The sequence below is a fragment of the Eriocheir sinensis genome, chromosome 2 (assembly GCF_024679095.1).
Source record: "Eriocheir sinensis breed Jianghai 21 chromosome 2, ASM2467909v1, whole genome shotgun sequence".
Classification (NCBI taxonomy): domain Eukaryota; kingdom Metazoa; phylum Arthropoda; class Malacostraca; order Decapoda; family Varunidae; genus Eriocheir; species Eriocheir sinensis.
Window position 1 is genome coordinate 5844867 of NC_066510.1, and position 23370 is coordinate 5868236.

At 42.1% G+C, this 23370-nt stretch overlaps 1 protein-coding gene across 7 annotated transcripts in view; it reads left to right on the forward strand.

Annotated features, from left to right (window-relative positions):
- LOC126998812 (uncharacterized) overlaps window positions 1–23370 on the forward strand; it is a 140873-nt gene that overhangs the window by 91627 nt on the left and 25876 nt on the right. For all 7 annotated transcript variants that reach the window (XM_050860940.1, XM_050860941.1, XM_050860906.1 and 4 more), the window contains 3 exons: window positions 764–829; window positions 5930–6072; window positions 15521–15687. In XM_050860940.1, coding sequence (XP_050716897.1) covers window positions 764–829; window positions 5930–6072; window positions 15521–15687 — 376 coding nt within the window. The remainder of the gene's footprint in view (window positions 1–763; window positions 830–5929; window positions 6073–15520; window positions 15688–23370) is intronic.

Here is a 23370-nt window from a genome sequence, read left to right on the forward strand (position 1 = left end):
CCTAGTCCAGTCTGGATTTAGGCAGTCATCAAGGCTAGGGTTTGCACTGTGTGTTTCATTTAAACAGTCCTTTGACACTCCCGCCATTTAAACCTGCAATGTCTTGACTCTCATCACTTCGATATGGTCTGCAGCGCTCGGCAAGAATGTTTATGTGCCAGTTGTACTGCGAAGCACACAGCTTTCCTGCAAACCTTCACACCAGGACGTCAATATCATTGCAATGTGCAAGCTGGGGCGCGCCTTACGGGTGTGGTACACCGCCCGGGCAGAGCTTAGAGGCATTGCGCAGGCAATTTAAGTGACTTTTGGCAGCGCACAACAATTTATTTATTGATTGATTTTTTTTGGAAAAAATCAAATATTTTTGACAACTCCCGGATACAGGCGAGGTCGGATATGGTGCACCCGGATAACTGAGGGTTTACTGTATATTTATAATTTCCTTTTGTTACAGTACTAAAAGGTTTGCTTAATGTAAGCTAAGAAAGTTTCTTTATCTTATGATGAGTAGCTCTCAATTTATCTTTTAATTATAATTATTTTATTTCTCCACTTGTTTAAAAAATAATTCAAAAGTTTTAAAATATTTAGATATTCTGCAGCATATTATTCAAAATTTAGTTGCCTTTAAGAACAAGTCCTAACAAACCACAGTACTTTTAGAGTCAATGTTTTGATAACATGTCAATGAAGAATTTTGCCCTTCATCATATTTATGAATTTTTCAGGATATTCACCTAATTACGATTATCATTAACAGGAGAACCTCAGGCGCCTGAGCCTCCTGCATTGACTTCACCAGCTAAGAAACCCCAAGGTGCTGAAGGTAAGGCATGTTACTATAATTAATGCTGTATGAACATGTTAATAATGCCCTCACCATATACACTATATATAGTGCTATACAGTACCCTCTCGAGTTTTGCGCTGTCCAAGTTTCGCGATCCTTGAGTTTTGCCATTAGTCCTAACTTAGTCCTGACTTTCGTGCATTATCGCCCCGAGTTTCGCGCCGCTTTGACATGTATGGGTAACGTCCACTTACCGTCTGCATCACGGGTGCTGCTTAAGGCTGGGTTCCCACTGTTCTGTTTTTATGGTAGCTGTCAACGTAAATGACCTCATGAATATCCCCATACAATCGATGACAGTGGGAACTGGGCACCGTTTCGTCCTCCATTGACAACACCGTAGAACGTTGAGAGATGAAATTAAGTTAACTTTTTGGTCAGCAACAGGGTGGTGGTGACTGTCCAGTGATGCTGAATATTCTAGATAAGAAAATTTGAAATGGAAGTACTTAAATACAAAATAATATGTAGATAAATTTCAATATAATAATAATTTAGATATGTTTGCATGATGTACATCTATTACGTGTGGTGATTAATAATTTTCGTTGAGAACTGGAAGTGTGGCACCAGCGTACACCACCACACCCAGGTGTAAACAGACCCACAGGTGTGGCGGTGAGATATGGGGCAAATATGTGCATTCTTCTGCTGCAGAGAACATCCCAGGGTCATTTGTGAATTATTTCACTTCTTCACATGGCAGTCTCCCATACCAAAATGATATTGTAAACAGGGAGTAGCTTCAACAGGCAGGCAGATGATTAAGAATTCAATCAGTTGTTGTTTTAGTTGTTCATCAGCTGTCTGCCTGAGCAGACCAGAGCCTGTCTTTAACTGGGTTTTCCCACAGCTCCCTTGTAGAGTGTGTGTTGCGTTGTCTGTGAGTGTGGTTGTCCTTCCATTCCACATGTAATGATCTTTAGCATTTATTAATAATTTTAAGGCTTGATATAATGGTTAGCATGGCCAGAATCTTTGCCTCCTCCTAGCTGGCCTGCCTTCTGACCCAGTAGCAAGTACAAAGGTAGCAATCAAGAAGTCGCTGTCGTCCATGGTTTGTTTGTCAACAAACAGCATGACGGACCCCATCTCCTCCATACCAAGCGGCCGCCATTTCTGTCACATCATTTTGACATCATTAACATTGACGGCCACCGTCAAAATGGGATAGTGGGAACCCGGCCTTAGACTCCCTCAGTTGGGTGACCGTTCTGACGGTGTTCACAGATGTCAATCATCCTCGCACTTTGTTGTTGACACCCAAAACTACGAACTAAATGCTTTGTGAATCCTGCCCCTGGGGTGGGATTCACAGAAATGCGCGCTAATGGCCGGTGGTTAAGACTGCGAACTATTGATTTAACTATCAATGTTAACTTCAGAATCACAAAGCTTTCGTTTCGTCATTGTCAGAGGCGCGCAAAGGTAGAGAGGCCACTGATTGGGTGAGTGCTGTCAATGACATCATTGGATTCACAGAAAATCACAGCTGCCTTCAGCTGCAGCTTCAAAACAACTTGTTCTCTCATCCCATTTTCTTCCTTTTCCCAAGGTATGTATTTTAAGCCAACAAGGGAGTAAAATGGGAAAAAAGTCATCTTCTCCAAGGGCTGGAATAAATAAGCACTTTATCAGTGTTTTCAATACCCCAAGTTTTCAGTCCTTGAGTTTAGCGTTATCTCTACCTTTGGAGGAAAGCAAGTGTGAATCTCGGGAGGGTACTGTATATATCAGTCTGGTATTGATGGGGTGCCTGGCCGTGCGGCAGGCTTCCTTGATGCATCTGCATTTGGGAAGCCTGTCGTCACTGATGGATGCAGGGCAAAGCCTATGGCACCCCCACAAAGGAGGAAGAGCCCCCTAGCCCTTCTTTTTGTTTTGGGTGTGGCTGGGGTGGTGCCTTCTGCAAGAGGTCAGTGATGTTGGTGACAGAGGGGTGCACTCTGACAAGCTGATGCACTCCAAACTTCTACCTTCTTTATTGAATAGAAAGAACATTCAAAGCATTTTGGCAAGGTTTTGTTGCCTTTGCCTGTTAGTACTTGTGTTTATAAATAAATGTCTACAGTACCCTCTCGAGTTTCGCGCTCGCTTCGTTCCGAAGGTATAGCGCTAAACTCGAGGATCGTGAAACTCGAGGTATTGAAAACACTGAAAAAGCACTTATCTGTTCCGACCCATGGAGATTTTATTTTTTATTTTTTTATTTTCACATGTGGGCTATGGCGCCGGTAAACTATCCATCTGTGCCTGATGGTCGGCCCCGAGCCCGTCATGGCGCAGGCAACTGTTTATAGTGGCGCTATTATAATTGGCTCATGCTGCCCCCAGAGCTCCCTTGTTTTCCTCCTTTACTCCCTTGTTATTTCAAAATACATACCTTGGAAAAAGGAAGAAAACAGGAAAAGAGAACGGGTCGTTTTAAAGCCACAGATGAAGCCTTACGATTGGCTTCCTGAAAACACGCTTGTGATTCGCTAGGAGTCCGATGACGTCATCGCCGGTGCTAACCCGGTCAGTGGCCTCGTTGCCTTAGGGCAGTGTCGCACTGGCCGTTTTCCTCTAACTGTTGTGGCTACTGGCAACGCCCGTGCGCCCATCCGGGAGTGAGTTGTTGGTTGTCCGTAATCTGGTGTCACACGGGACGCTTTCACATTGCTGATACAAAGGTGGAGAGGTTACCGATTGCGAGTTGTCAATGACATCATTGATTCACAGAAAATCACAGCTGCCTTCAGCTGCAGCTTCAAAACAACTGTTCTTCATCCCATTTTTCTTCCTTTTTCTCCCAAGGTATGTATTTTAAGCCAACAGGAGTAAAATGGAAAAGTCATCTTCTGCTGGCTGAATAAGCACTTTATCAGTAAGCTAATACCCCAAGCCAGTCTTGAGTTTAGCGTTATCTTCACCTTTTGAGGAAAGTGCGTGAATCTCGAGGTACCAGCACGTCTGGCATTGATGGGTGCCTGGTCAGTATGCAGGCTTCCTTGATATCTGCATTTGGGAAAGCCTGTCGTCACCGATGGATGGTGGCAGCCTATGGCACCCTCTACAAAGGAGGAAATATTCTAGCCCTTCTTTTTTGTTTTGTGTGTGGTTGGGTGCTTCTGCAAGAGGTCAGTGATGTTGTGACAGAGGGGTGCACCTGACAAGCTGCTGGATGCACTCCAAACTTCTACCCTTTATTGAATAGAAAGAACATTCAAAGCATTTTGGGCAAGGTTTTATGTTTGCCTGTTAGTACTTCAGTTTATAAATGTTCATAGTAATTCTTCCTAGTGTTTCGCCGCTTCGTTCGGTAAGAAGGGCAACCCCGAGGATCGTGAAACTGGTATTGAAAACACTGAAAAGCACTTATCTGTTCACCCATGGATTTTTATATTTTTATTTTTTGGGGATGTGTTATGGCGCTGGTAAACTATCCATCTGCTCGATGGTCGCCCCAGCCCGCTGGGCGGCTATAGGTAAATCGCTTTCATAGTGGCGCTATTATAATTGGCTCATGCTGCCTCATTTCCTCAGTTTTCCTCTTACTCCTCTTTGTTATTTCAAATACATACCTGGAAAAGGAAGAAAAACAGAAAGAACGGGTCGCTTTTAGAAGCCACAGATGAAGCTTCACATTGGCTTCCTGAAAACACGCCAGGACTAGTCCATGACGCTATCGCTGGCAAGCACCCGGTCTCTCTCTCTCTCTCTCTCTCTCTCTCTCTCTCTCTCTCTCTCTCTCTCTCTCTCTCTCTCTCTCTCTCTCTCTCTCTCTCTCTCTCTCTCTCTCTCTCTCTCTCTCTCTCTCTCTCTCTCTCTCTCTCTCTCTCTCTCTTGCCATAGCCACAATGTTTGGAGGAAAACGCCCTGTGTGATACAGGTAACTCTCGATTTACATGATTTTGGTTTACGCATTTTTGAAATAACGCTGGGTCCAAAATCCAAATAAATGTTTAATTTACATGCTTTTGTCACTTATATGCGATATTTTATGGAGTGGCCACCATATGTCTCACGCAACTGGTCTCACACCGCCGCGGCCACACAGCTGAGCTCAGTTCTTCCCGCGCGCCACTCGAACAACAATACAGTACCTACACTGCCACGCTACTCAACAATGGGGGAGGGCAGGTACTGGTACCAGTACTGGTTCTAATAGCACCAGCTATATGGTACGGTACCGGTACCAGACTGTTCGGTACCGGTACCAATACAAGCCAGTCGCTCATGGTGTCCCTCATTTCTTCCTCACATGAGTGAGGCTGAGACTGAGTGCCTGAGTGGATATCTCGGTGATATGGATATTCTCTCTCTCTCTCTCTCTTTCTCTCTCTCCACTGAATGAAGTGAATATTTATTTTTCGACAGAAACATACCTCTTGTTTGATTTACATTGTTTTTGATTTACGCGACCTCTTCAAGGACACAATGCTCACGTAAATCAAGAGTTACCTGTACTACCTTTAAAGGTAGCGTGCGTGACGCCGATGATAAGTAGACGTGACCCGTACGTGTCAAAGCAGCGCGAAAGTCGGGATGGTAAAAATTTAGGACTAACCGCGAAACTCGTGGATCGCGAAACTCGGATAGCGCGAAACTCGAGAGGGTACTGTATTTAGTTATTAAAAGCAGGTGAAATAGAATTAAAAATGTCACTTTCTGAAAAGTTCCAGTCTGTTTTTATTCTTTATTATTTGAAACTTTTCTCCCAAACTAACGGTTTCAGAACTAGTGAGATTTCTTCAGTCTCTTCTTCTTAATGCTAGACATGTGGCCTCACTTTATTTATATACAAAAGATCACCTTATGAAAGTTCTTGATTTTGATCTTTTTGACATCAGTCAGTAAGAAAGAATGGTGTGGTCTCCGAACAAGCTATACTCTTTATCATGTATGGCAAAGTTTGAAAATTTCAGTTTTGGTGACGCTTTACAGTACCAATGCCAAAATGACGATTCTACTGTATAGTCATATACTGTTTTCACCCATTATTAAGAGATTTTTTAACTTGTCCATAAACGTGCAATGGCGGAAAATTCTGTATTCTTGTTGAGAGAATATTTGATGTATTTTGTTTTTTCTCAGGTGAGGCCCCAAGTATTGACGCTGAGGAGGACACGGGAGATGCTTGGGTGGAGGGGACAGAGAGCGTGCCGACATCTGAGCCTTCGGCAGAGATTATCAATTGTGGCTGTGGCTCCACTGAGGAAGAAGGACTCATGCTGCAGGTTGGAGACAGGGAATGCAACATATCTGATGATAACAAGACTTTTTTCAGACATGTTTTTTACATGAGACATATATTCATACTTACTGTATTTTGTGGCATATAAGCAGTGGTGGGATTCAAATTTTTGAAGAACAGGTTCTCTCACTCCAGTACTCGCTAACAACAGGTTCTCTCACTATCACATCCAATGCACATCAATCAATCCATGCACATTCTACTTTCAATAAATATTTTGTTTTCGTCATGTCAACCTTGCCTCTTCCACTTTTTGTTCTATTTGAACCCATCCATCAGCATGACAGTGTTGTCAACAACTATACGGTTGATCAGAATGCATCAAAAGTGTGTTGGGCTTATTTTGTGTCTCGGCCCTATGCCTATACTGTATATGGCACATTTATAGATTCAAATGGTTATCAAAGTGATCTTAACATATTTAAGATCACCATTCTTTATGTCGTGATGCGTGACTACAGAAAATAATAGCTACAGCCTCTCAAAAAAAAAAAAAAAAAAAAAAAAAAAAAAAAATCCTACCAGCTACAGAAATGTTGTTGTTTTTGTTGTTGTTGTTAGAGCCGCGAAGATCTGAAAATCATTATGAGTACGTCCTGGGGAAGTCCTGTGAGGTTATCACAGGTGTGACAGCTGGCCTGTCTTCTTCAGGAAGACACAGGTGAGGCGGATGGCAGCTGGTTGCTGTGAGGGGGAAGTTAACAAAACCAGCTGGCAGCGGTTGCTGTCGGTGTAGCCTTTGTAATGGCGCTCTCATTCAAATCGGTGATGCCACATTCGTCTTGAACCCATGTTCGTCTCCACCCGACATCAAATCTGGATTTAGTCATGTTTTTGACTATCAAAAGCCAGTAACAGATCTATGAGGGGTTTACCAAAATAAGTTATAAGTAAAAGGTGTTCATGGGGGAAAAATTGAGAACCCCTGATTTAAGCTAACAGTAACAACCGGTTCTTGGGATTAAAGAAATTCCAAGAACAGGTTCTTGCGAACCGGCTGAATCCCATCACTGCATATAAGATGCATCAACATGGAGAATGCATCTTAACCTGGTAGCAGTGACGGGCCAAATTTGTGGCTTTACCGCGTACCAGCAACGGACCAAATTTTTTCTTTGACATAAACCCCCCAAAATAGAGGATGCATAAACTGATCACAAATGCATTAATTATATTATATAATGATTTGCATGAGTGATGATTTTTCTCATTAATTCGCTTAGAGGGGCCTTTAAGAAACATGATCCCTGCAGCTACTGGGTAAAATTCTGTATGAAATATGATGGAAAACTGAAATTAAGGGAAATTTACTTGAACTATTGACAAAAAACTGAGAGGCTGTGATGATTTAAATGTTGTGATTGTGACATGCTTGTCATTCGTTATTTTCTCAGCTGATGAGGCCGTGCTCTGAGCCACATGGTTCATTACTTTTTTCTAGTATTTACCATACCACTTTTTTAATTAACATGTCACTTTATCAATGTTACATTAACCCTAGAATAGTAGCGTTGTCCGGGATTCCAAATTTGGGCCTACTTTGCGTTGTGGAATAGACGCCCAGGCTCTAAGTCGGCTGCCACGACATTTCAGTTTGTACTCTGTCCTTTGTGTGTGATGTGTGTTCGTGTTGCTCCCGTTTTTTTCATCTGCTGTAGCCAATTGTCCGGTATTCCATACAACGCTACTAAATTAGTGCCTTAATGTGAGTGTGCCTACAAAACATTTCCTGTAATGTGTCAATTATTTTTCAGGATTTTTTTTTTTTCAGGGTTAAATGTAACTTCTTTAAAATGGCGTCGGTTAAGAGGAAGTACGATCTGAACGAAATTTATGATTTATGGGAAGTGATTCTTCTGCTTGACAGTGATGTCGATGAGCTGCAACAGGAAAGTGTAAAGGAAAGTGATGATAGTGTGAGTGATGAGAGTGTAGAAAAGAGAAGTGGTGATGATCAGAGTGACCTTGAAATGTCGTACATTTGTCACCTCCGTCCTGGTCACCAGGCCCCAACTACTGCTTGCACGGCTAACAAATATCTACCTCCCAGCATATACCCACTTGCCCTAGTATCACCCATCCACCCTACTGACCCCAGTGAACTCCAGCCTGGCCCCTCACACCAACATCAGCCCACCTCAGCACCCTCTACTTCACATCAGACAGGAAAAAGAAAGGAAGCAGCGAGGGGGTAGTTCATGCGACCCGCGTCGTTCACGTCGCCTATGTAGACGGCCAGCTACCCCCCTGCTTGTCACCCCCACCAGACCAAGATTTGTCTAAGAGAGAGATTTACATAGATTTACATAGAAAATCAGACCACACAGACCCCATGGTCCAGACTAGGTGGTCTGTCCTTAAACCTAAGTGAATCTACACTAATCAGATGGCTCCAAAACATTGCTTTTCTACTCTAGTTAATATCAAGTTCAAGGAAGTGACAGTCAAGCTTGTTTTCAAAAGAGTCAGTCGTGTTACACTGGACCACTGACGGTGGGAGCTTATTCCATTCTCGCACTACAACGTTGGTGAAGAAAAATTTGGTGCAGTCTGAATTTACTTGTCTACATTTGAGTTTTATGCCATTGTTCCTCGTTCGCAAAGTGTCATCAATCATAAACAATTTTGTTCTGTCTACATTCGTGAAACCATTAAGTATTTAAAAACATTCAATCAGTTTTCCTCAGAGGCGACGTTTCTCAAGAGAGAACATGTTAAGGGTGGAAAGCCTTTCTTCGTAGGATTTGTTGTGCAAGGAAGGGATCATTTTTGTTGCTCGACGCTGAACACCTTCTAATTTAGCAATGTCCTTTGCATGGTGAGGAGACCAAAACTGTACCGCATATTCCAAGTGGGGTCTGACTAAACTATTGTAGAGCGGAAGTATTACTTCTTTATTCTTGAATAAAAAGTTTCTTTTAATGAAGCCCAACATTCTGTTTTCTTTATTTGCTGCATCGATGCATTGATGTGAGAATTTGAGGTTTGACGCGATTTTGACCCCCAGGTCCTTAACACATTGAACGCTTGTGAGTTTAACGCTGCGCATTTCATAATCGAACTTCTTATTTCTCGTTCCAACTTGAAGGACCTGGCATTTGTCTACGTTAAAGGGCATCTCCCATCTATCCAACCAAGCTGAAATTTTGTGCAAATCCTCTTGGAGGCTTTGCCTGTCTTCGTCAGTGAGAACCGAGTTACCAATCTTTGTGTCATCTGCAAATTTACTAATGCGATTATTGAGTCCAACATCCATGTCGTTGATGTAAATAATGAAGAGCACTGGGCCAAGAACCGAGCCCTGAGGGACGCCACTAGTGACTGGCGCCCACTCTGAGTTGTTTGTTGCTCAACCAATTCACGATCCATTGGTGTACTTGACCGTCAATCCCTATTTGCTTTAATTTATAAAGTAATTTATGATGTGGGACTTTATCAAATGCTTTCTGGAAATCAAGATAGACTACGTCCAATGATTTGGTTACGTCATAAACTGAGAAGAAGTCGTTATAAAAGGTCAATAGATTTGATAGGCAGGATCTTTTGTTACGGAAGCCATGTTGTGAATCCCCAATTAATGAGTGGCTTTCGAGGTAACTCATAATTTTGTCTCTAATTATGCTCTCAAGTAGCTAACCTACAATTGAAGTTAGACTACTGGGTCGGTAGTTACCTGGTATATTTTTGTCTCCTTTCTTAAAAATCGGTGTCATGTTAGCCTTTATCCAATCTGAAGGGACGATGCCTTGTCGCAAGGACATATTGAATACGGTTGTGAGGGAGGAGAGTATTTCACTCTTTGTTTCTTTAAGCAGTATAGGATATACTTTATCGGGTCCGGGACTTTTATTTGTTTTAAGTGAATGGAGAGCTTTAAGGACTTCGTCGGTTGTTATTTCAAAATTAGGCAATGCATGCTCAAGATTTACATTAGTACTGGTGTTGGTGGTAGCGGGAGGAAGACTGTTTGTATTAAACACCGAGGAAAAGTAATTGTTTAAGAGGTTTGCAATGTGTTGGCTGTCAGTCACTAGTGCACCGTCGCTGTTTGTTAAAGGTCCAATTCCACTTCTGATCGCCTTTCTGTTGTTTATGTAACTAAAGAAAGATTTCGGATTATTTTTACAGTTGGCTGCAATATTTTCTTCATATCTATGCTTTGCCTGACATACTAATCTTTTTACTCGTCGCCTGGCATCGTTATAAAGTCTAATGTTTTCGGGCAAGCTTTGTTCTTTCTTTAACCTGTAAAACAATTTTCTCTCCTTGACTGAGTGTTTAATTTCACTATTAAACCAAGGTGGGCTTTTATTAGTGTTAATTCGCTTTTCGCACAAGGGGACGAATGTGTTCTGCTGAGTGAGTAAGTGATTTTTAAAGCTTAGCCAGGCTTCCTCTACATTGCCGTCATCTGAGAGAGAGAGAGAGAGAGAGAGAGAGAGAGAGAGAGAGAGAGAGAGAGAGAGAGAGAGAGAGAGAGAGAGATTTACATAGATTTACATAGAAAATCAGACCACACAGACCCCATGGTCCAGACTTGGTGGTCTGTCCTTAAACCTAAGTGATTTTACATTAATCAGAAGACTCCAAAACGTTGCATTTCTACTCTAGTTGATATTAAGTTGAAGGAAGTGACGGTCGAGCTTATTTTTGAAGGAGTCAATCGTGTTACACTGGACCACTGATGATGGGAGCTTATTCCATTCTCGCACTACAACGTTGGTGAAGAAAAATTTGGTGCAGTCTGAATTTACTTGTCTACATCTGAGTTTTACGCCATTGTTCCTCGCTCGTAAAGTGTCATCGATCATAAACAATGTTGATCTGTCTACATTCGTGAAACCATTAAGTATTTTAAAACATTCGATCAGTTTTCCTCGGAGGCGACGCTTCTCAAGAGAGAACATGTTAAGGGTAGAAAGCCTTTCTTCGTAGGATTTGTTGCGCAAGGAAGGGATAATTTTCGTTGCTGACGCTGAACACCTTCTAATTTAGCAATATCCTTTGCATGGTGAGGAGACCAAAACTGTACCGCATATTCCAAGTGGGTCTGACTAAACTGTTGTAGAGCGGAGTATTACATCTTTATTCTTAAATAAAAGTTTCTTTTAATGAAGCCCAACATTCTGTTCGCTTTATTTGCTGCATCGATGCATTGCTGTGAGAATTTGAGGTTTGACGCGATTTTGACCCCCAAGTCCTTGACGCATTGAACGCTTTTGAGTTTAACGCGCATTTCGTAATCAAACTTTTTATTCCTCGTTCCAACTTGAAGGACCTGGCACTTGTCTACGTTAAAGGCATCTCCCATCTATCCGACCAAGTTGAAATTTTGTGCAAATCCTCTTGGAGGCTTTGCCTGTCTTCGCCAGTGAGAACCGAGTTACCAATCTTTGTGTCGCCTGCAAATTTACTAATGCGGTTATTGAGTCCAACATCCACGTCGTTGATGTAAATAATGAAGAGCACTGGGCCAAGAACCGAGCCCTGAGGGACGCCACTAGTGACAGGCGCCCACTCTGAGTTAAATCCGTCAATCACTACTCTTTGTTGTCTGTTGCTCAACCAATTCGCGATCCATTGGTTTACCTGACCGTCAATACCTATTTGTTTTAATTTGTAAAGTAATTTATGATGCGGACTTTATCAAACGCTTTCTGAAATCAAGATAGACTACGTCCAGTGATTTGGTTACGTCATAAACAGTGAAGAGGTCGTTATAAAAGGTTAATAGATTTGATAGGCAGGATCTTTTGTTTCGAAGCCATGTTGTGAGTCCCCAATTAATGAGTGGCTTTCAAGGTAACTCACAATTTTGTCTCTAATTATGCCTCAAGTAGCTTACCTACAACCGGGTTAGACTAATGGGCCTGTAATTACCTGGTACTTTTGTCTCCTTTCTTAAAAATCGGTGTCACGTTAGCCTTTTTCCAATCTGAAGGGACAATGCCTTGTCGCAAGGACATATTGAATACGGTTGTGAGGGAGGAGAGTATTTCGCTCTTTGTTTCTTTCAGCAGAGTTGGATATACTTTATCAGGTCCAGGACTTTATTTGTTTTAAGTGATTTGAGGGCTTTAAGGACTTCATCGGGTTTTATTTCAAAGTTAGACAATGCATGCTCGGGATTTACATTAGTACTGGTGGTGGTGGTGGTGGGAGGACTGTTATTATTAAACACCGAGGAAAAGTAATTATTTAATAGGTTTGCAACGTGTTGGCTGTCAGTCACTAGTGCACCGTCGCTGTTTATTAAAGGTCCAATTCCACTTCTGATCGCCTTTCTGTTGTTTATGTAACTGAAGAAATTTTTACAGTTGGCTGCAATATTTTCTTCATATCTACGCTTTGCCTGATGCACTAATCTTTTTACTCGTCGCCTTGCATCATTGTAAAGTCTAATGTTTTCGGGCGTGCTTTGGTCTTTCTTTAACCTGTAAGACAATTTTCTCTCCTTGACTGAGTGTTTAATTTCGCTATTAAACCAAGGTGGACTTTTATTAGTGTTAATTCGCTTCTCGCACAAGGGGACAAATGTGTCCTGCTGAGTGAGTAAGTGATTTTTAAAGTTTAGCCAGGCGTCCTCTGCATTGCCGTCATCTGATAGTTGCATATCTATTAGTTTTCGTCGGATTTCTACGAGAGAGAGAGAGAGAGAGAGAGAGAGAGAGAGAGAGAGAGAGAGAGAGAGAGTGTTGTCTTGGTTCCGCAGCTGCGGGGTCATATGGTGCCGAGAGAGAGAGAGAGAGAGAGAGAGAGAGAGAGAGAGAGAGAGAGAGAGAGAGAGAGCGAGCGAGAGAGCAAAGGAAAACAGAGAACGTAAAAGTAAAGGCAGATAAAAGTGCGGTATCGCTGCTCAGATGCCCTAGCTGGTTGTCTTGCTGCTGCACTGATGCCAAGATGCCCTAGATATCAGTTATCTCAACATTACAGGTCCCACAGGCATCACCAATGAGAATGGGAAGGGAACAATATTATTATTTTTTTTTTTATTCTTTTTAACCCTCTCGCGCACCACAGGTTTCAATAAATTTTCTTTTCCGTGCACATTTCAAACATCGGGTCTCTCGCTGGTCAAGGCAGTTTTTTTAGTGCGCCGAAAATTTTTGTTTCTCAGCTACTTTCTTCCCCCAAACCTGCATTTATCATTATACATAATATATCAATGGCTTCCTTATTTGTTGTAGTTTTTCATGAATCAATAAAGAAATAATAATAGGACCATTTATGGACGTGGAATAAAGTGCGCATAAACAATTTTTCTACTTAGGTCATGTTCCCACCTCCATAACTAAAAACTTTGTGGGTCAACTTTTCAAGGTAGAGGTATTTATAATAGAAGAATCTTATCAGGATTCTTATGGTTCCTTCAAATCTCTAATCTTACAATTAGCACCATGAAATATTTACGGAAAGTAAAAATATCGAGTAGGGGAGGAGGGAGCGGGTCCAGCGGGAACGGAAGTACGACTCCTGTCCTGTCCTGTCCTGTCCTCCACGCTGTCACATTCCGTGCCTTCATTTCCTTCTGAATCTAAAGCCGCGTACACACTTGTTGCATTTACACGTATCTTATCATCATTGCGTAGCAGTGTGGACGGGAAAGCGTTGCACCGTTGCATATCTAAATATGATGCAAACATATGCGATGGGATCGATCTGCCATTTCTCGGTCTTTTGCCGTCATATCAAAGGAATGATACACAACTCACATTCCTTCGTGTGGACGGGGAGCGTGATATAACACGCAGATACGCAACAAGTGGATACAATAACCCTGTTGCACCATATCGTATCACTGGGTGATATGCAACGATGATATGATACGTGGAAATGCAACAAGTGTGTACCCACCTTTAGTCTTTTTCGCTCTCATCACTTTCTCTCGCAAAGTGGGGAATGCTTTCTGTTTCACTTGCACCACTACTTTCACTGTCTGAGTACAAGAGTGGGTAATATTGCTCTGGTTTCAGGGGCCTCTGTGCCATTGCATATTTACGTCCTTACGTAATTCACAAAATATAATATGCTACTGCCTGTAAAGAGAACACAAATTGCACCCAATCAAATCACTGTGTTGCACTATATAACACTAGTATCACTGGGCCGCATGGGCGCGCTAGCCCACAAAAAGTTTAAAGCCCACAGCAGCAAGACATGCAGCTTGACTGATGAGAGTGAACGGAAACTGTCATTGATTTCTCAACCGCGCTCAAATCTGTGGATGCAGAGAGTGTTGCTAATTAGTTAATTTCAGAGAGGGTGAGGAAACTAACCCTCAAACAAAAAATGACACCATTGGAGTGAATATAACTATTTAAAAGTAATATTTTTGTTCAAATGGACGCCAATGGCGTCCCGGTGCAATTTGGCCCTAAAAATTTTACATGCCATTGGCGTCCTGGTGCGCGAGAGGATTAAAACAGAGCCTTTGTTCTTAAGCATGGCGCACAGCAACCTGTGCGGCATAAAGCTTAGGGAGGCTGGAGCATATTGGGGCATGTCTGGACTCGATGTGTGGCACAAGTCATTGCCATCAGACAGCACTGTGGCTGGCAGTGGTGAAAAGATTTAAAGGATTTTTTGTCATTTTTGCACATTTTTTGTTTTATTTTTATAATGTTTTTTTTTAGTTAAATACATTTAATTCATAGTTCATAGAGTTAAGAATAACATCTAATTCAAGTGAAAATTTTTGAAATAGACTTTGTATCATTCCTATATATATATTTCTACCCTCAAAGTTCCGGACGTCGCTACTAGGCACGTGCGGCTGACAACGCTACTATTCCAGGGTTAATGCTTTGATATTTTATATTATTGCATATTTCTTACTACAGTGCACCCTTCCTTGGTTGTCAAACTCCTCTCATCTCAAACAAATCAGTTCCTAAACATATTTTCCCGACAAAAAATGCACTGACTTTCAAACAGAAGCTTGGTTCTCGAGCAGGCAAGCTGACAAACATGTGTTCCACGGGCTGTGATGTGCGGTGGGAGAGAGTCATTACACGGAAGCCTCCTCTCAATGCAGACTCCCTTTCAAATTTACACTGCCATTTCTTGCATTTAATTTTTTTTCTTTTTATTATTATTTTCCCTTGTGTTTTTACTCTATATATAGTCAAACTTCAAATCCATTGAGGTTAGATAAGAGACACACCCACGGATGTTGAGGATCCACGGATATCTGTTGATAGATACATACATACTTACAGCAACCACTAACATGGTTATTGCAAGCATAAAGGTGTGTGGGGTTTGTGGCAAGTCACAAACACCTTGGCTGGCCACAAAAGTGCTCAAAAAACCCTGCAGATATCCAGGTCATTAACATTGTAATATCCATGGGCTGCCCTATGGAGGTTTGACTGTATATATACATAGTACTTGATGGCCTATAAATGTGTCTTTTTTTTCTGCTTTTCCAGTGTGATGTGTGTTTGTGTTGGCAACACGGAGACTGTTACAATATTGTGGGAGAGGACCAGGTGCCTGACAAGTACATCTGTTCCCTCTGTGACCATCCAAGGCTAGAGAGGTCATCACACAAGTTCAGACACCACCAAGACTGGCTTAAGGAAGGCCGCCTACCAAGGTGCTAATTCATGCTTTGCAATGGTATATAGTATACAGTGATCCCATATTTTTCCAGGACAGTTACTCATTTAAATAACCATCCCACACCACAGCCAAAGTGTGCTCTAGATCTTACCTCTGCTGCTTCTCTTGGATACTTTGCCATCTTTTTTATTATTATTTGGCCTATAGCCTATAAGCTTTTGTGATGGGGCTTGATAGTCATCCCAGCCCATTAATGGTGCAGTTAGGTGGCTGGCTGAGTTGTAGCGTGGCGGCATCACGTTCAGGAGTTCCAGGAGGGACATCGGTTCGAATCCTGGCCGGTACACAGCTGGGATTTTTCAGTCACTGCCGAGTGGCCTAAGACTACCGACATGCTGCCCTGAAGACCATCTGTCAACCCGGACTCTAGATAACCTCTCCAAGGTGAGGCTCAAAGATGAGCTCCGGGGGGGCAGTATGAGCCAATGCAAGATGGCGCCACTATAAATACTCGCCTGCACCACAACGGGCTGGACTGACCATCAGGACCCACCAGTGAGGAAGCATAATGGCGCAATAGGCTGCGATGTAAAAAAAAAAAGAAAAAAAAGTGCTGCGATTCCTGGAAAAACTTTTGACCTGATGACTGGCCTTTACTCTGGGACAGAGAGTACTGTGAATTGGGAGGAGGCATTTCCAGCATCTTCCCTGTTAATTCAGGAGTGAGGCAAGCTCATATCCTTGTTCCATCACTTCAACACTAGCATGGGCTGGGTCATGGGCAAAACTGTTGATCAAAGTCCTTGTGGAGCATCTGTTGCAGACTTCATGGTCTAACTAACTAGCTAATGGGGAGCCTACACCAGAGGGTTTGTCACTTCACTCATTCGCTGCCCATACTCCCAGTGGTCCTCCTGAGCAAGCTCCCATCCAGCTGTCCTGTCCATCCCAAGTCCTTCCCAGCAGGATCAGCTGGCCCAGCCATGAGTTACGTGGGTGTCCCCTTGGTCTCCTCCACTCAGGGTTGTCTCGTACAGAAACAACTCTGTGAACAGGATCGACGCCTGTGAGGTGCGCCACGTGCCCATATAGCTAGAGTTTCTATACAAGACAACCCTGAGTGGAAGAGACCAAGGGGAGCCCGTGTAACTCATGGCTGGGGCAAGTGATCAATCCTGCCAGGAGGGACTTGAGATGGACAAGGTAGCTGCGTGGGTGCTTGTTTGGGGGGACTGTTGGGAGTGGAAGCGGTGAGTGGGTGAAGCATCTGCCTCCAGGTTAGACATTCTTATTTGGCTTATGCTGCTCCCTGAAGCTCCACTTAATCCTCTTTAGAGGGTTTTGCTGGAGTTTGGGTTGATATGTGGTCATTAGGACAGCATCTGCATATAATTGTCTCAGGCCACTTTCGTAGCGGCTTGAACCTGGGTCCTTCAAGATGCTGCACCTGCACGCTGACCACTCAGCCACTCATTTGTTGTGTGTTGTCCTAAGCAGTTATCACTGTTGCTATTATTTTCTTTGTCCACATCAAGTGCTTTCCACATGGTTCCTGGATAAAAAATTTGTGAGAAAATATGAAGCACTGTGTAACTATTTTTATGGTTGTGTTTGGTTCTTTAATGTTCAGTTCCACTATTGTTGTGTGAGGAATGAAACAAGCTTAATGTTGAACAAATAAACAGGCAAAAAATGCATTACTAGCTGCTCGTCAGGCCAATGATTGGTGAAGTAGGTCAGGCGGTTGTGGAATAGTGATAAAGGGAGCAAATCAGACGACTTGGCAAAGGAAACAGTGCTGCCAAGCACAAGTACAACGAGAAGATGACACAGAATGTTCTTGCTGAAATGTACAAAGATGTTCATAATGCTGACACCCAGATGCCATGCGATGCATATATCTACCCACTGCCGGCCCCATCACCGTGTCACGAGTATGTGGTCCCCCTTCCCCACCTCCCACCTCCTCCCATGCTGCCCCACCCAACCCTGCCCCCCAGCAGACATACTGTATTTCGAGGCGTATAATGTGCATCTTTTTCACATAAAAAATGCCTGAAAGTTTACCCCTGCACACTATATGCCAAGGTACAAATTTTTATTGATTTTTTTTCTACTTTGGGGTGTTTTAAGGGTCTTTTATTTTTCGTCTTGTCCAATAACAACTGCAAACTTACCTTTATTATTGTTTGTAATCCTTTGTAGTCTATAGCTGTCTTATAATATGTTACCATAGAATACGGGGCGATCAAATAACTACTATACAAAAATGAAATTGGTGGAGGATCGCCCATGCCTTGTTGTTATCCTGGTTTTCCGTCGGGGCCCAGGCGCCAACACCACCCGGCCGCCATTTGCATTCTTTTGTATGGCTAAGGAGCACTGTTTCCAATTCGAGCAGTACAAGCTACATAAAAATCATATTGGAGATAAAATATCCATGTGTTCATTATTAGTTATTAATATTAGTGAGAATAATGGGGTAAATATGATGTCAGAAACTGTACATCATGAGTCTTGTACGAGGAGTTATTTCGTGCAATACCAGCCCGGCCGCCATTTGCATTGTTTGAAAACCACACAACCACACCCATACAACAAACAGCTGCATGCCGTATGTCACCAGAACCGTGTGAATTGTGTCTTGCCTAGTTGTCTGTCATAACCTACGAGTGACTGTGAGAATAATATGCTAATTATGATATCAGAAGCTGTGCATCATCAGTATCATGTATCCAAATCCAGATCCAGTACATACGGGGATGTATTTCTCACAACACCAGCCTGGCTGCCATTTTCATTGCTTTACTCAAGGACACTTGTCAATTCAAGCAGTACAGGTTACACCAAAAATATATAAATTTCGGGAAACTGTACATCGTCAATGTTTTCCAAAATTGTTGTCTTCAAGTTTGGGGTGCGCGTTATACGGCAGTGCGCGTTATATGCCACGAAATATGGTAGATGCAGCCACTGGACCTCATCACTCGTGAGGATGGAGCTGGCACTACTGCCTCCCCCATCAAGTGCTGCACAGCCACACTCTCACCATGGAACACGAAGAAGGTGCACCATAACCCAGCAGTGGTGGTCGCCACGGCCAGGCAGCCACTGCTACTGCCTTGAGTGTCGGGCCCACACAGCTATACTCTACGAAAGCCACCGCCATCACCACCGTGGTCCCAGTGGATAGCCTGGCCTGCAATGCCAGTTCTGTCTCCCATAAACCCAGCCAGACACTAACACACTGCACCAACACACACCGTCTAGCCTCAGTGTCAGGGGTCACCCGGAATGTTTGTATTTATGGAATGTTATTTACATCTTTTATCAGCCTCAAACCCCTTCAACATGAGGAAGCATATACTGCGTCCTTGCATGCCTCGTACCATATCCAAGGACACGTATACTGCGTCCTGGCTTGCTTTAGCCAGCGTATGAGTTATTTCTTCCTGGATATTGCACGATAGTTTTTAGGATGTAAGTCATATATGATACGGTGTCTTATTTGACTTTCACTGTTATTATTGTGTAAGAACGTAAGTGTGTCTTCCTCCCATTTGTACTTCACAGTAATAATCAATTCTAACAGAAAATAACAAAAATAATGAGAAAGAAATAATATATGAGTATGTGTGTGGAGTTCCTCTCACCACCACCTCGGCTCTCGGACGCGGGAGCGGCAGCCTCCCCTCCCTGCCTCCCCCTCACATCCATCCCGCTGTCTCTGTTTTCTTTCTTCCTACCTCCTCCCTGCAGTGTGTGTGTGTGTGTGTGTGTGTGTGTGTGTGTGTGTGTATTTACCTAGTTGTATTTACCTAGTTGTGAAATACAGGAAAAGTCAGTATCATTCCCCTTCCTCCTTTTCCTTCTGTTCTTTCTTTCATGTACAGCTTGTAGTTAGATTTTTCCAGTTGTGTTCCTTTCCATTCAGTTTGTTTCTGTTTACACATTATATATGTGTGTGTGTGTGTGTGTGTGTGTTTATATTTACCTAGTTGTGAAATACAGGAAAAGAACCGTACTAGGCTCGCGCTGTCCCGTCTCCATAACGCTTATTATCCAGTTTGGCTTTAAATTCATGAATCATTTTTGCACACACAGTCTCCTCGTCAAGTCCGTTCCATGTTGTTATGCTTCTGTATGGAAAACTGTATTTCTTGATGTCTCTCCTACAGTCGCTCATCAATTTTTTACCATTGCCTCTTGTTACACTTCTGTCACGTACCACTAAGTCTTCCCTGTCCAATTTCTCCAATCCCTCTTGTATCCTGTACAATGCTATTAGGACTCTTCTTCTCTCCAATGTTGTTAGTCCCAATTTCTCCAGTCTTTCTTCATAAGTATGTTCTCTCAGAGTTTCCGGTAATTTAGTCGCTGCTCTTTGTATTCTTTCCAACTTTCTCATTTCTTTCTTCAATCTAGGTGACCACACTAATGCTGCATATTCCAGTCTTGGACGTATCATTGAAGTCATTAGTTTCTTCACCATTTCTTCATCTAAATATGTAAATGCTGCTTTTATGTTTCTCAGAAGATTGTATGTTTCCCCAGTTATCCGGTCTATATGTTTTCCAAAGGATAACTTGTCTCTTATAATCACTCCCAGATCTTTTTCTTCAGTTTTTTTCATGATTCTTTCATTACTCAGAGAGTAGTTCCCCGATATTCGTCTACTGCTCTTACCAAACTCCATCACGCTACACTTCTCTGTATAGAATGTCATTTCCCATTTGCGTGACCATTCGCTTATTCTATCAAGATCTTGGCTCAGGGCTACACAGTCATCTTCATTAGCCACCCTCCTCATTATTTTAGCATCATTAGCAAACATATTCATATAGCTTGTCACCCCTTCTGTCATGTCATTAACATAAATTACAAACATAATCGGAGCCAACACCGATCCTTGGGGGACTCCACCAGTCACTTCCATCCAGCTTGATTTATTATTCCTGATTACTGTTCTCATTTCTCTCTTCTTCAAAAAGTCCATAATCCAATCCAATATTGTGTGTGTATTTACCTAGTTGTAGTTTTACAGGGCCTGGGCTTACGCTCGTGTGGTCCCGTCTCCGTATCTATAATTATCCAACTTTTCCTTGAAACTTTGCACACACTTCGCCGATACTATTTCTTCACTTAATCTGTTCCAAACCTCTATATTTCTTTGAGGGAAGCTATATTTCTTTATGTCTCTTGAGCATCTTCCCTTCCTCAACTTTTTACTATGTCCTCTAGTATTCCTGCTGGAAGGTTCCTCTCTTAGTAGCAATTTCTCGTTATCCACTTCTTCCATTTTACTCAATAGCCTATATATTTGTATTAGGTCTCCTCTTTCTCTTCTTTGTTCTAGTGTTGGCAAGTCCATTTCCTTTAGTCTCTCTTCATATGTCAGTCCCTCCAGTTCTGGAACCATTTTTGTTGCCATCTTCTGTATTCTTTCTAGTTTTTTTATGTGTTTCTTCATATGTGGAGACCACACTGTTTCTGCGTATTCTAGTTTAGGTCTGATCATAGTAGTTATTAATTTTTTCATCATTTCTTTGTCCATGTAGTGGAATGCTACACCTATATTTCTCACCATGTTATATGTATCACCAAAGATCCGATTTATATGATTTCCTGATTGCATATAATCTTGCATTATTACTCCCAAGTCTCTCTCTTCATTTACTTTCTTTAATATTTCCCCATCTCCCATTTTATATGTCCATTTTGGTCTTTCTACACTTTTTCCCATTTCCATAACATGACATTTCCTCACGTTGAATTTCATCTCCCATTTCTGACTCCATTTCAATATCTTGTTTAGGTCTTCTTGCAGCTCCTTGCAGTCTTCACTGTTTCTTATATGTCTTTGCAGTTTAGCATCATCTGCTAACAGGCTCATGTAGCTGTTTATTCCCTCTGGCATATCATTAATATAGACTAGGAAGAGTACTGGTGCTAAAACCGACCCCTGGGGCACTCCACTTTCCACCGCTCTCCATTCCGATCTAGTGTCCTGAACCACGGTTCTCATCTCTCTTCCTCTTAAGTAGCTTTCCATCCAGCACTTCATTTTCCCTCTCACTCCTCCTTTATTTTCTAGTTTCCACAGCAGTCTTGAATGTGGAACTTTGTCAAATGCCTTCATTAAGTCTAGGTAAATGCAATCCACCCATCTGTCTCTTTCCTGTAATTTGTCTGTCACTCTTGAGTAAAAGCTCAGCAAGTTTGTCACACATGAGCGGCCTTTCCTAAACCCATATTGATTGTTTGTGATTAAACTATGTTCTTCTAGAAAGCTCATCCATTGTTCTTTTATTAATTTCCCACATATTTTACATACTACGCTGGTCAGAGACACCGGTCTGTAATTTAGGGGTTCTTCCTTTTTTCCACTTTTGTATATAGGCACCACTTCTGCCCTCTTCCACTCCCTAGGCACTGTGTCCGTTTTAATTGAGCACCTAATGATGGCATATATCGGGCCAACTAGCTCATTTCTGCACTCTTTAAGTATAAAACCTGAAACTGCATCCGGTCCCACGACTTTCCTTCTTCCAATTCCCCCAATAGTTTTTTTATCTCCTCTTCATCTATTTTGACCTCTTCCATATATACATCTAAGTTGTTTTCTTGTGGTTCGTTAAATAATGACTCTTTGGTAAACACTTGTTGAAATTTTTTGTTAAATAATTCCACCATGCCTTTGGGATCCTCGATCTCTACATTCTCTTAAGTCAGTCTTTCAATTGTTTCTCTTGATTTAATTTTTCCATTTATAAATCTATAAAATAGTTTAGGTTGTACTTTACACTTTTCCACAATATCCTTTTCGTATCATTTCTCTTCTTCCTTTCTCACTTTCACGTACTCATTTCTCGCTGCCTTAAAGTCTTCTTTGTTTCTTTGATTTTTGTTTCTTTTTAATCTTGACCACACTTTGTCTCTCTTTACTTTTGCCTTTGCACATCTTGCATTAAACCAGTCCTTTTTTGCCCTCTCCCTCGGTCTGTATTTTGGTATGAACTTCATAACACCTGTGTTGTACGCCTTCATGAAAATATCATATTTTCCTTGAACTTCGCTTGTACTCATTAACTCATTCCAATCCATTTCACCAAAAAACTTCTTGAGGTTTTCCACCCCTGCTTTCCTATAGTTTAATCTATCGCTTCTATAAGTCTCATCTTGTTCCCTTCCTCCCTCCTCCATTTCCATCTCTTTGAGCACGTGATCACTTTTTCCCAGGGGGCAATCATACCTCAATTCATCCTTCACGTGAATTTCTCTTGTCAACACCAAATCCAGTCTTGCCGGTTCGTCGTCTCTTCTATATCTAGTGCTTTCCTTCACCCTTTGTATCATCAAATTTTCCATCATTAAATTTAAGAATCTATTCCCCCATGTCACATCACTACCATTGCTCTCAAACCTCTCCCAGTCAACCTCTTTATAATTGAAATCGCCAACTAGTATTACTCCTTTGTTTGCCTTAAGTAATCTCCTCAAACTCTGTATGGTGTCATCAATCATGTTTTCATAATCTTCTTTACTCCATGATGTAGTTTTTGGTGGTACATATGTTACTGCAATCGTCATCCTTTCTCTGTTCTTGTTTTCCAAGCTTACACTCACTATCTCTGCTTTTCCCTCCCCATATTCTATTGATTTTATTAATAACTCTTTCTTTATCATTATCACCACTCCTCCTCCGCCTTTGCCCATT